Here is a 13,099-nt window from a genome sequence, read left to right as displayed (position 1 = left end):
AGTGGAAAATGGACCCTCCTGCATCAAATATCAACAGTATGTTTATCTGCTAGTTTTGGCTTTTAGAATTGCTCTGTGTGTCCACACTGTGCAGCCTTTCCTATACCGCAATGTGTAAGTTGGGGTCAAACATGCCCACCTGTTTTGCAATATCAATGCTACTAATAATGGAACACTCTTTACGTAGTCCGCTTTTCCATCTCTACTTACTTTTGTTTTGACTGATCACACAATTCAATTAGTACCCTATCAACCAACTGATATGCAGAAAAGTAAATGATGTATTCATATATAACACATCTAAAAAGGATTGTAGGATAAGGAGCGTGAACCGGTGTACCATTTAGAGTTCCAAGACCTCATACCTTCGCCAAATGGATTGATGATTTTCGAGTGAATTATTTAGGCGCGCGAGTGCAAATCTTAGACGTGTCCACGTTATTTCAATTAACGATAAAAGAAGAGAACTGCTGACTCCAGTTCCAGCCGACTGCTGCTCCAGCCGGTGTGTGTTCCGTATCCATCCCAGTCCCTAGCCGAGAAGTCTCCACACTGCCGGGGGGCTTCTCCCGGCCAGTACGCCGCACCGCCGATGCAAACAACTTCTGAATCACCACCGTTGTACTTCACTCCTGGGCACACAGCGAGAGGGGCCCGTTCATTGTTGAAGACACGGAACTGCACAAACCCTGGAGTCACCTCTAAAACAACAATGAATCTGTGTAAGGCTATCGTCACATTTCCCCAAAGGGACCCGGTCGGGCAGTTTGGGGGAACAAAAAGCACGATATAAAAGACAGCAAAAACACAAAACGGACCAAATACAATTCAACAGTATGCCTTGTGCACATTTATTGGTATAAACTTTCATTTTCCCTTTCTGTAAACAGCCAGGCTAGGCACCAATTAGGTCAACCCAAAGTCTAAAACTTAGAACCCCAGTATTACTCAAATGCATACGTAATGTACCTGGCACTGAATTTGGAGCGATGAGTGACGTCACCAGCCCATCACTGCCTCTGTCCCACGTGATGGGAATAGCCGGTCCGTTATCAGCTCTGGTCCCACCGTTATAAACAATGGGGAAATGGTCCTGAAAGAATAATTTTGCATGATAGGAATCACTCAGTATACATAAATCATGCATATGACGCTAGTCTTCATTACTTGTCTAAATTACACAAGACGAACATGATGCAAACTTATTTTAGCTCAGCGCAAAATTGTGTTCTTAAAGTTGCCGATACAGTAGTTCAACAGAACAACCACCACAGACCTTGAAGAGTGAGTACATGTTGCCGCCATACTGCTGTAGGAAGCCGTTAGTTGTGTGATACCTCAGGTAGGCGGCAGACTTGTACTGGGACAGTGGGGTGTCATTGGGCACGTGCCATAGCATGACGTCAGACGCGTCGATACTGAAGTAACCTATAGTGCAGAAAATAGTCCAGATATGGAGATGAGTTTTTAATGATAACGCATGATCGGTAAGGATGTTTTCAAAATTCGGAATGCTCTTTTATCGCTCTCTAACATACTGCAAAAAAGTTCTGATGTCAAAGCAAAATATTTCTGAAGAGCAGGTAAAGCTGGTATCATACTGGACTGCGCCAAATTGCGCCTGGCATTCGCAAAATGGTGCCTAGTGTGCGGATTTTTTACGTAAAAAAATTCAATCCGGTGAGATACTAGCGTTAGTAATCTATAAGCTGGGATGAACATGCCTGGGTTCTTCAGGTCGTCATTGGTCGCCAACGCCGCCGAACCGAAAGTGTTGTAGTTAGCCCAGTTGCCATCCCCGTTGGGATAGTTAGTGGTGCTACCCCGGGTGGAGGACCAGCGGTCCCCAGCGGTACACTTGCCGTAGATGTCGTTCTCGTGCACGCTGGACACGAGAGTCCAACCGCCGCCGGCAATCGTCATGTCGCAGTAGGTCTCGTACACCACCCCTCCCGGACCGCGAATGTGGTACAGTCCGTCTGGACGAGAAAAAAAATATCTTGGTTACTTTGACATCAATAAGTTAAAATGGGAAAGCTTTGACAGCAATAAGTTAAAATGGGAAAACAAAAATTAAAAACCTCCACGTACTGTCAATGTTTCTACCGGTTATAAAAACCAGAGGATGCCATCCATAAATTTGTGTGCTCTGGCCTTACCTTGAGCTCCGTCCACATTGTCCTTGATGTATTTGCAGGACACTGCAGGGTTGGTCACACTTCCTATCTCTTCCTGCTGCTGACCTTCCAGAGACGCCAGGCGCTTCTCTGTGTGGGAAGTCTTGTTCTCCACGTCATCAAGTCCACGTTCTAAATTGGATATCTGGCGCTGTGAGTGGCGATGGGAAACAGTTGGCATTATTTTACACACTGCCCAAATGCACCCACCAGCCACCTGTTCTCTACAGATGCCGAGAGGAAGGTCGAAGGGTTATCAGGAAAACAGCAGTTACCTTCCAATATCTGCTTGGAGATTAGATATGACATATGCAAGTATTATAATATTTGCGGAGAGGACAGGAGAGATTCCAAAGCGTTAAGGTACAATTAGGTTTGAATACCAGGCTATCGTTTTTTCCCAAATGCTCTTACCTGTACACCGGCACCTTCTCCATAACAGCCACAGCTAGCAGGCCCCGGGGGTCCCTGTACCCCGTCCCGACCGTCCCGTCCGACAGCCCCAGGGGGGCCAGGTGGTCCCTGCACACATCCTATCAATTGAAAAATGAATCAAAGGAGGAACGATATTTTTATAAGTAATTTCTACATTATCAGCATAGAAACGAAAACACTTAAAAAATACAAATAACCTTCACTTGTCGTATCAAAAAGAGAAGAAAACATACCCTTACATATCTCTAAAATGCCCTCAACGTCATAACAAAAACTCCCTACCCGATATTGGCAACCTGACTGTGTTTGCGCTGACTGCCTGCCTCTTTGACCTGATTCTGGGTACGTCTTTGTCCTTCTCGGCCCCGGTCGCACCGCTGTCGGACGTCTTTGGGCCTCCGGGCGTCAACAATGAGTCAGCCTTCGGGAAAATATGCAAATTTGTGAAGGTATTATAGATTATAAAGCGTGTATCCAGCCGGACAAACTTGTGACACTTGCAAAATGTGTGTATTTGTTTATGTCTCGTATATACTTATATCTTTGGTGACAACACACATTGACTCTACTGCATGTACAGCTGTGTATGTTGTCTACATTTCTGTAGTAACATTAATCAAGACGTATACGTAGCTGTGGACTATATTCCGAACCTAGTGATTCATATGGGTTGTATCCTTCCTTTTAGAATCCAAGCAATCTTAAAAGCAGTGACCGTCACTTACAGAGCCCACAACAAGTGATTCAGGCAAAGGACGATGTAAGTTTGCTTCTATGGCCAATAAACGTTAGTAAAAGCTAACCCCACCTCTATGTCGGGTGCCGAAGTTTGCCCCGTCCAGAAATCGTCTTGCATCTTTGTTTCCACCACCGTTACACGCTCCAGAAGTGACTGACTCTTCTCTCTCCAGTAAACCAGTTCCTTTTCCATAGAGGCAAGCCGCTCCGACTGCTGAACCTGGAAGGTGACGAGCAGGACGGCCACGGTCACTGCCATGCTGCACACGGCAAACCCCACCGCCGGGGAGAGTCGGTCGCTCCGGGGCTCGTGCGCCATTCTTCTGATACGCACTTTCTCTTCACTCATTAATTCGGCTACACCTTCTACAGGCAATCTTAAAGATACAAAAAAACAACAGGTAAATGTGCCCCAGTACCTGCGTCTGCAATACCGGCGGCCGGATATTACTGAGACGGGAATATTTTACTTCCTCCTACGTCATCAAAATTGTCCACATATCAAATATTCTCACCTAAGTGCACCCCTTGTCTTGAATGGCGTTTGGGTTCAACGGGCACTCGTGTCACCAGTAACCATAGCTACTAGCCCCAAGGATAAGAAGAAAACTGGTTACTGGTGTAATTACTGGTATCAGAGAATTAGATCTAAACTCCAAGCAGATGTTACAAGTGTGTGAGGAGATTTATAAGTTTCTTTCAGTGGAAAATGGATCCTCCAGCACCAAATATCAACAGTATGTCCATCTGCTACATGTATTTGTTTGTTGTTTTTTTTTGCTCCGAATTGCTCCGTTTGTCCACACTGTACAGCCTTTCCTATACCACAATGTGTAAGTTGGGGTCAGACATGCCCACCTATTTTGGAATATCTATGCTGCTAATGGAAAACTCTGTACTCTGTAGTCCACTTTTTCGTCTCTACTAACTTTTATTTCATACGAAGCACTCTATTAACCAACTGATATACAACAAGGTAAATTATGTATTATCATATCTAAAAAAAGATTGTAGGATAAGGGCGTGTAATAGTAGAGTTCTACAAAAGATACATTCTCTGTTTAATCCTCTGATAAAGTATAACACGTTAGCTAAGTGTTTCATTCGAGAAAGGAATAGCAAGATGAGTATGGAATTATTACGTTGTTTACCAGCACTGGATTCTAATTAATCTTATTACTACAAACTGCCGCAAGTTAAAAGAACCAACTTTGTTAAATGTCTCTATGTAAACATCGTTCGGTAATGAGCCTGACTTTGTAAAGAACAAAGTACATAGACAGAAACTACGCAGTGCTGCTTCCTCACTCCGGCCGGGTTGCCTGGTACAGGGTCGCCACCTCCTCCGCACACAGGGCCCGGCTGTACAGACGAACCTCGTCGATAAACCCGAAGAAATATTCATTACTCATCCCGGGTCCGGCCTGTCCGATGACCAGTGGATTTCCCTTGTCTATGATGGGGCCCGAGCAGCATCTACAAAGTAGGAGAAATGTTATACAGTTTTGAATCTACCATTTGTAAATTGTATGACATACGGTCCGCCTCTGACTGAAACGACTGAGAAATCGAAGATTTCATACCTCCGTTAGATAGTATTTGGAGTTTTACCTCAATTTCATATTGTGGATTTCTCAATAATTCTGTTTATTTATTTTCGTGCCAGCCTGCGTACGGGACCGACTTTGGATCTGGGCCAAGCCAATATTACCATCCTGCCATCCTGCGGGACCAACTTTACACCCGGGCTAAGCCAAGCTTCCTATCCTGCCAGTCTCTGACTACACCATCTTCCCCCTCACGTCCTGTCAACCTACAACATTCAAAGGCATTTAAGGCGTGCCGTTTCTAGTGCATCTTAGTCATGCAGGGCCTGCAGCAGACAAAAATAACAATAGAGTAACTCACTGGTCGTTTCCTGTTTGCGCCACGTTGTCCAGGTAGAACTTGGTCAGCGTCCCGTCGTACGTCATGACGGCGTGGTGCCAGGTGTTGGTCGAGGCGTGCAGGTGTACGTAGTCCCAGGTTTGACTACTGTCACTTGTGACGACACCGCATCCAATCATCGTTCCACCGTTTTCCTTTTAAAATATGAAATACTCTAAATAGGAAAAAGAAATACTCTAATACGTTCAAATTTTGTGTATCAAATGCTAGAACGACACCATGTATGAGAACACTTTGCATTTGTAATGTACCAAAGACAAGACACAAGTTCCTACTTTCTGTCGAACTAAATAAAGAAAACATTGATTTACCCGACCCATGCGGATCTCCCAGCTCCCAGAAGCGTGGTATCCCGTGTTGATGATTCCCTGGTAGTTCCCGAACTGACCCGTCCGTTTGAACCACACGCTAGCGGTTAGCGAACTGCCCCACACGTGGGAGATGAAACCGTTCGCCACCAGTCTTCCCGCTCCGCCAAACTGGGCGTAGCCGTTCCCGTTACCACCGGGATGTAGAGAAACGCCTCCTTGCGGCGCCAAGTCGAAGTTACCCTGAGTGTCAGAGTAGCTGTCGTCGAACGGGTAGTACGCCAACAGGTCTGCGTCAAGGCCTTTGCTGCAGTTGACATCTGAAGAAAGAAAAACAAGTATGTACGAGATGTTTATTTTAGAATCATATGCTGAGATTGCGATCAATATCAATATCAATACATAACATCAATACAATAACATGATGATTCCTTACTCAATCAGAAGATTGCACATTTCTTAAAACTTTTACAAATGATTGCCATTCCTGTCAAAAAAACCTTCTAAGTTAAAATAGTAATACATGTATAGTTACTTACATGTTTAGTAGTTAGCTTACTGGTGCGTGCTTAAAATGTGTTGATAGGTAGTCTTAACTTCGTCAAAATTCTGTTCTATATGAGTTTTTGGTTATGAAATTTGTAGTATTTACCACCACTCTCAGTCTCGTCTGTGCAGTTCTTGTCACAAACCCCCGGTAGTCCCGGCATCCCTTGCGGTCCCGGCTCCCCTGTGTCTCCTTTAGGGCCAGGCGGACCCTAGGAACAAAAAGTTCTCATGTGTGATGTACTTGTAGTATGAATTATAATGTTGGTTCATTTGTTTCTTGCGATAACCTTTAGCCCGAGTTCTAACGAACAAAGATGCACATACAAACAGATTGTTGATATGGCGAATACTATTAAAGTCATGCCCTATGAGTTTCTACCCTTCTTCTATGAAATAACACGGTACTTCAAACGTTCTCACCGGTACACCTGCACAGTCACAGCCGCAGCCAGCCGTCCCCGGGGGTCCCTGTACCCCGTCCCGACCGTCCCTCCCCGGCACCCCGTCCCGACCGGCCGCCCCGGGGGGTCCAGGGGGACCCTGCATACACCCTGTCAGTATCGTGGGGAAAAAAGGTTTACAATACGGCATTACTTCACACTTGTATATACATTTCCTGCTGTTCCATTTTTTACACATTTTTAGGTTAAAATCATTGCTGATAATCAGCAGGAAAAAAATAGAAAGAAATGTTATACTTTTAAACGTTAACAATTGTAAACGCATTGTATTATACACGTTACATCTTTCAATCACACTCTAAACCAAAGAATTTGGTCAAAACGTAATGTAATGCACAGAAAAGTGTAGTTCCCTACCCGGCAATGGTAACCTGACTGTGTTTGCGTTGCCGGCCTGTCTCTTTGACCTGATTCGAGTCGAGTCTTCGCCCTTCTCGTTACCTGTCGAACCGCTTTCGGGCGCCTTCGGGCCCCCGGGCGCCAACAGTGAGTCAGCATTCTGGGAGATGGGCACATTTACAAATTTGGTGCAGAGGTCTTTGACCTTCATTAAGCCGATCAAAAGGATAATGCATTGAACTTAGAAAAGGCGTGTATGCAGTCGATTCAGTCTATGTCATATGTAAATGTCTTTTCATTCTCTTTCAAAGAGAAACAAAATGTACAATCTGCTACGTACGTACAGAATATTCTGAACGACATTTGGCCCTTTTATGACGAAATGCTTTCCGTGCAGATAGACATCTGATACGTTATATTAAGCCTTGTATCCTCGGGAAATATTCTGACGCATAGTATACACACACGTGCTGCACATTTAGGTAAATGAGTATTGACGCTTTATATTCGTGTTCAGTTATTTTCAGATGTCTTCGAGCTAACACACTAAAGTCCCCACCTCTAGATTTGTGTCGAGTATCGAACTATGTCCCGACCAGACACCGTCTTGTATCTTCGTCTCCACCACAGCAAGGCGCTCTCGCAGGGAAAAGACTTCAGAGCGCAGGGAGGAAACATCGCTGTGTAGGAAGGTGACGAGCAGGACGGCCACGGTCACCGCCAGGCTGCACACGGCAAACCCCACCGCCGGGGAGAGTCGGTCGCTCCGGGGCTCGTGCGCCATTTTCCTGATACGTACTTTCTCTTCGCTCATTTACTCGGTTAGACCTTTAACAGGTAGTATTAATGGTACAAAATCAAGGAGCAAATGTGCCTCAGTACCCGCGTCTGAAATACCGACGACCGAATATTACTTTCTTCTGAGACAGAAAAATACAAGTTACTTCCTCCTGCGTCACGCTCACTAAAGGTTGTCCACTTATCAAATCTTCTCACCTAAGTGCACTCATTGTCTTGAATGGTTTTTGGGTTCAGCGACCCCCATGTCACCAGTAGCCCCAAGAATAAGAAGAAAACTGGTCACCAGTATAGTATTATTATCAGTCCATTAGATTTAAACTCCAAGCAGATGTTACCAGTTTGTGCAGCGATTTATACGTTTCCAGTGGAAATGGATCCTCCTGCACAAATTAAGATATAACTTGCATGTTTATCTGCTAGTTTTATTATGTTAGAATTGCTGTATGTCCACAGTGTGCAGCTTTTCATATTTATCAGAATGTGTACGTTGGGGCAAAACATGCCCACCTGTTTTGCAATATATGCTGCTAATGGAACACTCTGTAGTCCACTTTTCCGTCTCTACTTACTTTTATTTCGATTCGTCAGACAATGAGTATAATTGAGTGTTTCATCAGAGAAAGAAATAGCAAGATGACTATAGAACTTATTGTATTGTTTACCAGCACTGCGATCTCCTTAATCTTAGTACTACAAACTGAGATAAACAGAAGCAGCATGGTCGATACTAAATGCCTCTATGTAAACATCGTTCGGTAATGAGCCTGACTATGTAAAGAACAATTTTGAAAGTACATAGACAGAAACTACGCAGTGCTGCTTCCTCACTCCGGTCGGGTTGCCTGGTACAGGGCCGCCACCTCCTCCGCACACAGGGCTCGGCTGTACAGACGAACCTCGTCGATAAACCCGAAAAAATATTCATTACTATTCCCGGTTCCGGCCTGTCCGATTACTAGGGGGTTTCCCTTGTCTATGATGGGGCCGGAGCAGCACCTACAAAGTAGGAGAAATGTTGTACAGTTTTGAATCTACTATTTCTATGACACACGGTTCTTATCTGACTGAAACGACTGAGAAATCGAAGATTTCATACCTCCGTTAGATAGTATTTGGAGTTTTACCTCAATTTCATATTGCGGATTTCTCAATAATTCTGTTTATGTATTTTCGTGCCAGCCTGCGTGCGGGACCGACTTTGGATCTGGGTCAAGCCAATATTACCATTCTGCCATCCTGCGGGACCAACTTTACACCCGGGCTATGCCAAGCTTCCTATTCTGCCAGTCTCTGACTACACCATCTTCCCCCTCACGTCCTGTCAACCTACAACATTCAAAGGCATTTAAGGCGTGCCGTTTCTAGTGCATCTTAGTCATGCAGGGCCTGCAGCAGACAAAAATAACAATAGAGTAACTCACTGGTCGTTTCCTGTTTGCGCCACGTTGTCCAGGTAGAACTTGGTCAGTGTCCCGTCGTACGTCATGACGGCATGGTGCCAGGTGTTGGTCGAGGCGTACAGGTGTACGTAGTCCCAGGTTTTAGGACTGTTACTTGTGACGACACCGCATCCAATCATCGTTCCACCGTTTTCCTTTAAAAAAATAGACAAACGTTTTGGCAAAACTTGTTACTCTACTACGTTAAAGTTTTGTGTATCAAATACTAGGACGACACCATGTATGAAAGCCCTTGCAGCATTTGTCATGTAACAAAGACAAGAAACAAGTTCCTACAAACTTTCTATCGAACCAAACGTAAAGAAAACATTGATTTACCCGACCCATGCGGATCTCCCAGCTCCCAGAAGCGTGGTATCCCGTGTTGATGATTCCCTGGTAGTTCCCGAACTGACCCGTCCGTTTGAACCACACACTAACGGTTAGCGAACTGCCCCACACGTGGGAGGTGAAACCGTTCGCCACCAGTCTTCCCGCTCCGCCAAACTGGGCGCAGCCGTTACCGTTACCACCGGGCTGTAGAGAAACGCCTCCTTGCGGCGCCAAGTCGAAGTTGCCCTGAGTGTCAGCGTAGCTGTCGTCGAACGGGTAGTAGGCCAACAGGTCTACGTCAAGGCCTTTACATCCGTGGACATCTGAAGAGAGAAATAGGACAAATATGCTATAGAATCATATGCTTAGATTGTGACAGCGATGCACAATGATACCTAGCTTGTTTAGGAGATTCAATGATTGTAAATTTCTGAAACTGAAACAAAAAATGACGAATCCTTATCCCAATCGGACATCATACTATACTGTTAGGCTAGCCCCGGGCCTAAGGCGTTGCCAAAAATTATGATTCCTTACAACCTACCACCTATCCATTGCAACACCTTCCAAAGTGACATCAACAATACCCCAGTCTAAATCTACTGATATTTTCTTAATAAGCTTGCCAGTACAAGTTGATAGGTTTATTTCTCCGAAAACCTGTTGAGTGTTCTCGGTTACGAATGCTGAGACAACCGTATACTAAATTTCATTTACCACTCGCAATGCAGTCACAAACTCCTGGTGGTCCCGGCATCCCTTGCGGTCCCGGCTCCCCCGGGTCTCCTTTAGGGCCAGGCGGACCCTAAGAACAAACATGGATGAAAGTTTTAATGTGGATTCTAATTATTAGCCATACTGTCATCAACAATAATGTTGTTGTTGCTGATGTACAGAATACGATAACATTTATGCAAAAAATTGTGTGTTTTTTAAAGGTTCTTACCGTTACACCTGCACAGTCGACAGTCTGCCTCTTTGCCCTCATCCTGGGTGAGTCTTTGTCCTTCCCGAACCATGCTGAACCGCTGCCTGGCGTCTTCAACGGGTCGGTCATCTGGGAAATACATGGGCGCTGTTAATTACAAAATCGATATGAGGGGGTCTTTGACTAGTGAAAAGTATTTGAAAACAGTATTTTACTTACTAGTCATGCGTAATGCACTATCTTTCTTGTTGAAAAAGAAAAAAAAATGTAGTAAACATGAATCAAGGAATCATTGTAAAACTTGTATGCTGCCTGTCAAAACCTTTCGCCCTTTGTATGACATAGCTATGTTTTATTTCGTGTAGATTTGCGTTGGACGGGATTGGCAGCAGATTTGTCGTAGCCGAAAGTCTTAATGTGTCGTAGACGTATATAAACGTTTATATTATGATTTCTATACATGCTAAGATATTTCCTGGTGCCTTTGATGTAACACGGGCATATGAAACCCACCTCTGTGTTGAGTACCGAGCTTTGTCCCGACCAGACCCCGTCTTGTATCTTCGTCTCCACCACAGCAAGGCGCTCTCGCAGGGAGACGACTTCAGAGCGCAGAGAGACAACATCGCTGTGTAGGAAGGTGACGAGCAGGACGGCCACGGTCACTGCCAGGCTGCACACGGCAAATCCCACCGCCGGGGAGAGTCGGTCGCTCCGGGGCTCGTGCGCCATTTTCTCGATACGTACTTTCTCTTCACTCATTTACTCGTCTAAACCTTCTACAGGCAGATTTAAGATACAAATCAACGGGGAAATGTGTCCAAGTAACTGTGTCTGCAATACGGACTACCGAATATTGCTTCCTTCTGAGACTGGAATATTTTACTTCCGCCTGCGACTTGGGATTGTTAGTCGTCATGTACTGACCTTCTACAAGCAATCTTAGAAATCACCAGGAAAATGTGCCACAATACCAGCGCCTGCAATACTTCCGCCTGCGACTCAGGATTATTAGTCGTCATTTGCTGACCTTCTACAAGCAATCTTAGAAATCACCAGAAAACGTGCCGTACCTGCGGCTGTAATACGTGACGGACGAATCGTACTTCGTTTTGAGACGAATAATTTAATACTTCCTGCAGCAACTCGGGATTGTTCAATCGTCGGACAATGAGACCGAAGTTGTTCACCTATGATTATGTTCCGAAGCGAGCCTGAGCGTCAATTTCATCAGGAGCCATAGTCAGTTGCTAGTCCCGAGAATAAGAAGAAAACATTCCAGTCAGTGCATTGACCTTAAACTCCAAGCAGATATGAGGTCTGACATGTTTTTGCAGCCGCTGGATCAGTGTCTCCGCTTCCACTGGATATCACCTGTATAATTCTCTGCTATATTTTTAAGAATGCTCTTCTTGAGTCCATACTGTTTGTGATTTACTTCCCATATACTATGATATCCACCTCGTCCATTTTCGGGGGGGGGGGGGGGGGAGAAAGTAGTACTAGAGGAAGCACCCCATAGCTTATCTAGAATATGAGAAGCAAAATACCAAATATCCGAATAGAAGATCCATCGTCGAGCAAATCTGTATAGGACACAGGCAGATAGACGCACACACACGCGCGCGCACACACATGCGCACACACGTGCGCACAAACACAGGCACACACACACACACACACACACACATACATGCACGCGCCCGCACAAACACGGCACACATGTAACGGTAGTTCACCTTTATTCCCAGGGTAATACTCAGTATATCCGTTGCTTTGAATAGGGTATTTAACGATACCAAGTTGACAAACTGGTTTCATACCACAATATCTGAAAGTACTGCACTTTTAAGCCACCGTTCGTCGGCTTCATATCTCTATAGAGTCAATTCCGAGACACCATGAGGATTTTAGACAATAATTGTAATAAGTTGGAATTATTTTGAATCTAAGCCCCAATAATAATAATTTTTTCAAAAATATTAATATGGAATTTTGAATCTATTTGAATTCCTTTTAATACTTCGGAAATATTTTGAAAGAGATCACACAAAAATCTCTTTATTTACAATAATTTTCAAACATCTGCAGGATTCTTTCACATTTAGAAATATTTGCAAAAAATGGTAAAGCTTGCCAAATGGTAGAATTAATTCATTGCCCCATAAAAGTTAGCCCCTTTTGTCTGCCTGGTTTACTTTTAGATTTCACTGATGGGCACTGGTGGGTCCTTTGTGGTAGGCCATTGACATGACACCCAGCCGTACTTTGCAAGGATGTGTGAATTGCTTTCTTCCTAGCCCACTGACCCAATATTACAAAAAATGGTAGAAAATGGTAAATAAAGGCAAAATGCTGTTACCATTGTTTACAAACTGTTAGAAGTATTCTGTTCCACACTGTGAATATTTCAAAGGTTTTACAAGCCGGTGAAAATATTTAGAAAGTTCAAATAGCATTAGAAATATTTCAAAAGTATAAAATCTCCTGGACATATAATTGAAAACAATTGAAACCATTTGTAAATGATGACAATGGCAACCCTCGTGGTGACTCGGAATCGACTTTATGCGCTGTTTTTAATTTTTTAAGAACGGAAATAGGTTACCCTGTGGATAAAGGTGAACTAGCGCTACATACACGC

General features: G+C 44.3%; 2 protein-coding genes across 3 annotated transcripts; both read right to left on the bottom strand.

The window, feature by feature from the left end:
- Window positions 1-429: 429 nt before the first annotated feature.
- LOC118431901 (intelectin-1a-like) lies at window positions 430-4,127 on the bottom strand. Of its 2 annotated transcripts, XM_035843333.1 has the most exons (9): window positions 3,866-4,127; window positions 3,421-3,570; window positions 2,895-3,033; window positions 2,592-2,710; window positions 2,160-2,328; window positions 1,725-1,979; window positions 1,277-1,428; window positions 970-1,093; window positions 430-701 (listed from the first exon to the last, which is right to left on the bottom strand). In XM_035843333.1, the coding sequence occupies exons 2-9, from the start codon at window positions 3,541-3,543 to the stop codon at window positions 448-450; spliced, it is 1,335 nt and encodes a 444-aa protein (XP_035699226.1). In that variant the 5' UTR covers window positions 3,544-3,570; window positions 3,866-4,127; the 3' UTR covers window positions 430-447. The 2 variants fall into 2 exon arrangements, with proteins under 2 accessions (XP_035699226.1, XP_035699224.1); XM_035843331.1 differs by lacking the exon at window positions 3,866-4,127 and having other exon boundaries at window positions 3,421-3,734.
- Window positions 4,128-4,256: 129 nt separating this feature from the next.
- LOC118431488 lies at window positions 4,257-11,560 on the bottom strand. Its single transcript, XM_035842729.1, has 13 exons — window positions 10,969-11,560; window positions 10,474-10,584; window positions 10,245-10,332; window positions 9,534-9,850; window positions 9,177-9,349; window positions 8,584-8,751; window positions 7,514-7,763; window positions 6,973-7,114; window positions 6,575-6,705; window positions 6,258-6,363; window positions 5,609-5,925; window positions 5,259-5,431; window positions 4,257-4,826 (listed from the first exon to the last, which is right to left on the bottom strand). Exons 1-13 carry the CDS (start codon window positions 11,215-11,217, stop codon window positions 4,655-4,657), a joined length of 2,397 nt encoding a protein of 798 aa, XP_035698622.1. The 5' UTR covers window positions 11,218-11,560; the 3' UTR covers window positions 4,257-4,654.
- Window positions 11,561-13,099: the final 1,539 nt, after the last annotated feature.

Source organism: Branchiostoma floridae, chromosome 15 (assembly GCF_000003815.2).
Source record: "Branchiostoma floridae strain S238N-H82 chromosome 15, Bfl_VNyyK, whole genome shotgun sequence".
NCBI lineage: Eukaryota > Metazoa > Chordata > Leptocardii > Amphioxiformes > Branchiostomatidae > Branchiostoma > Branchiostoma floridae.
Note: the sequence above shows the minus strand (reverse complement) of the source record. Positions and strands in the feature narration are given on the sequence as shown.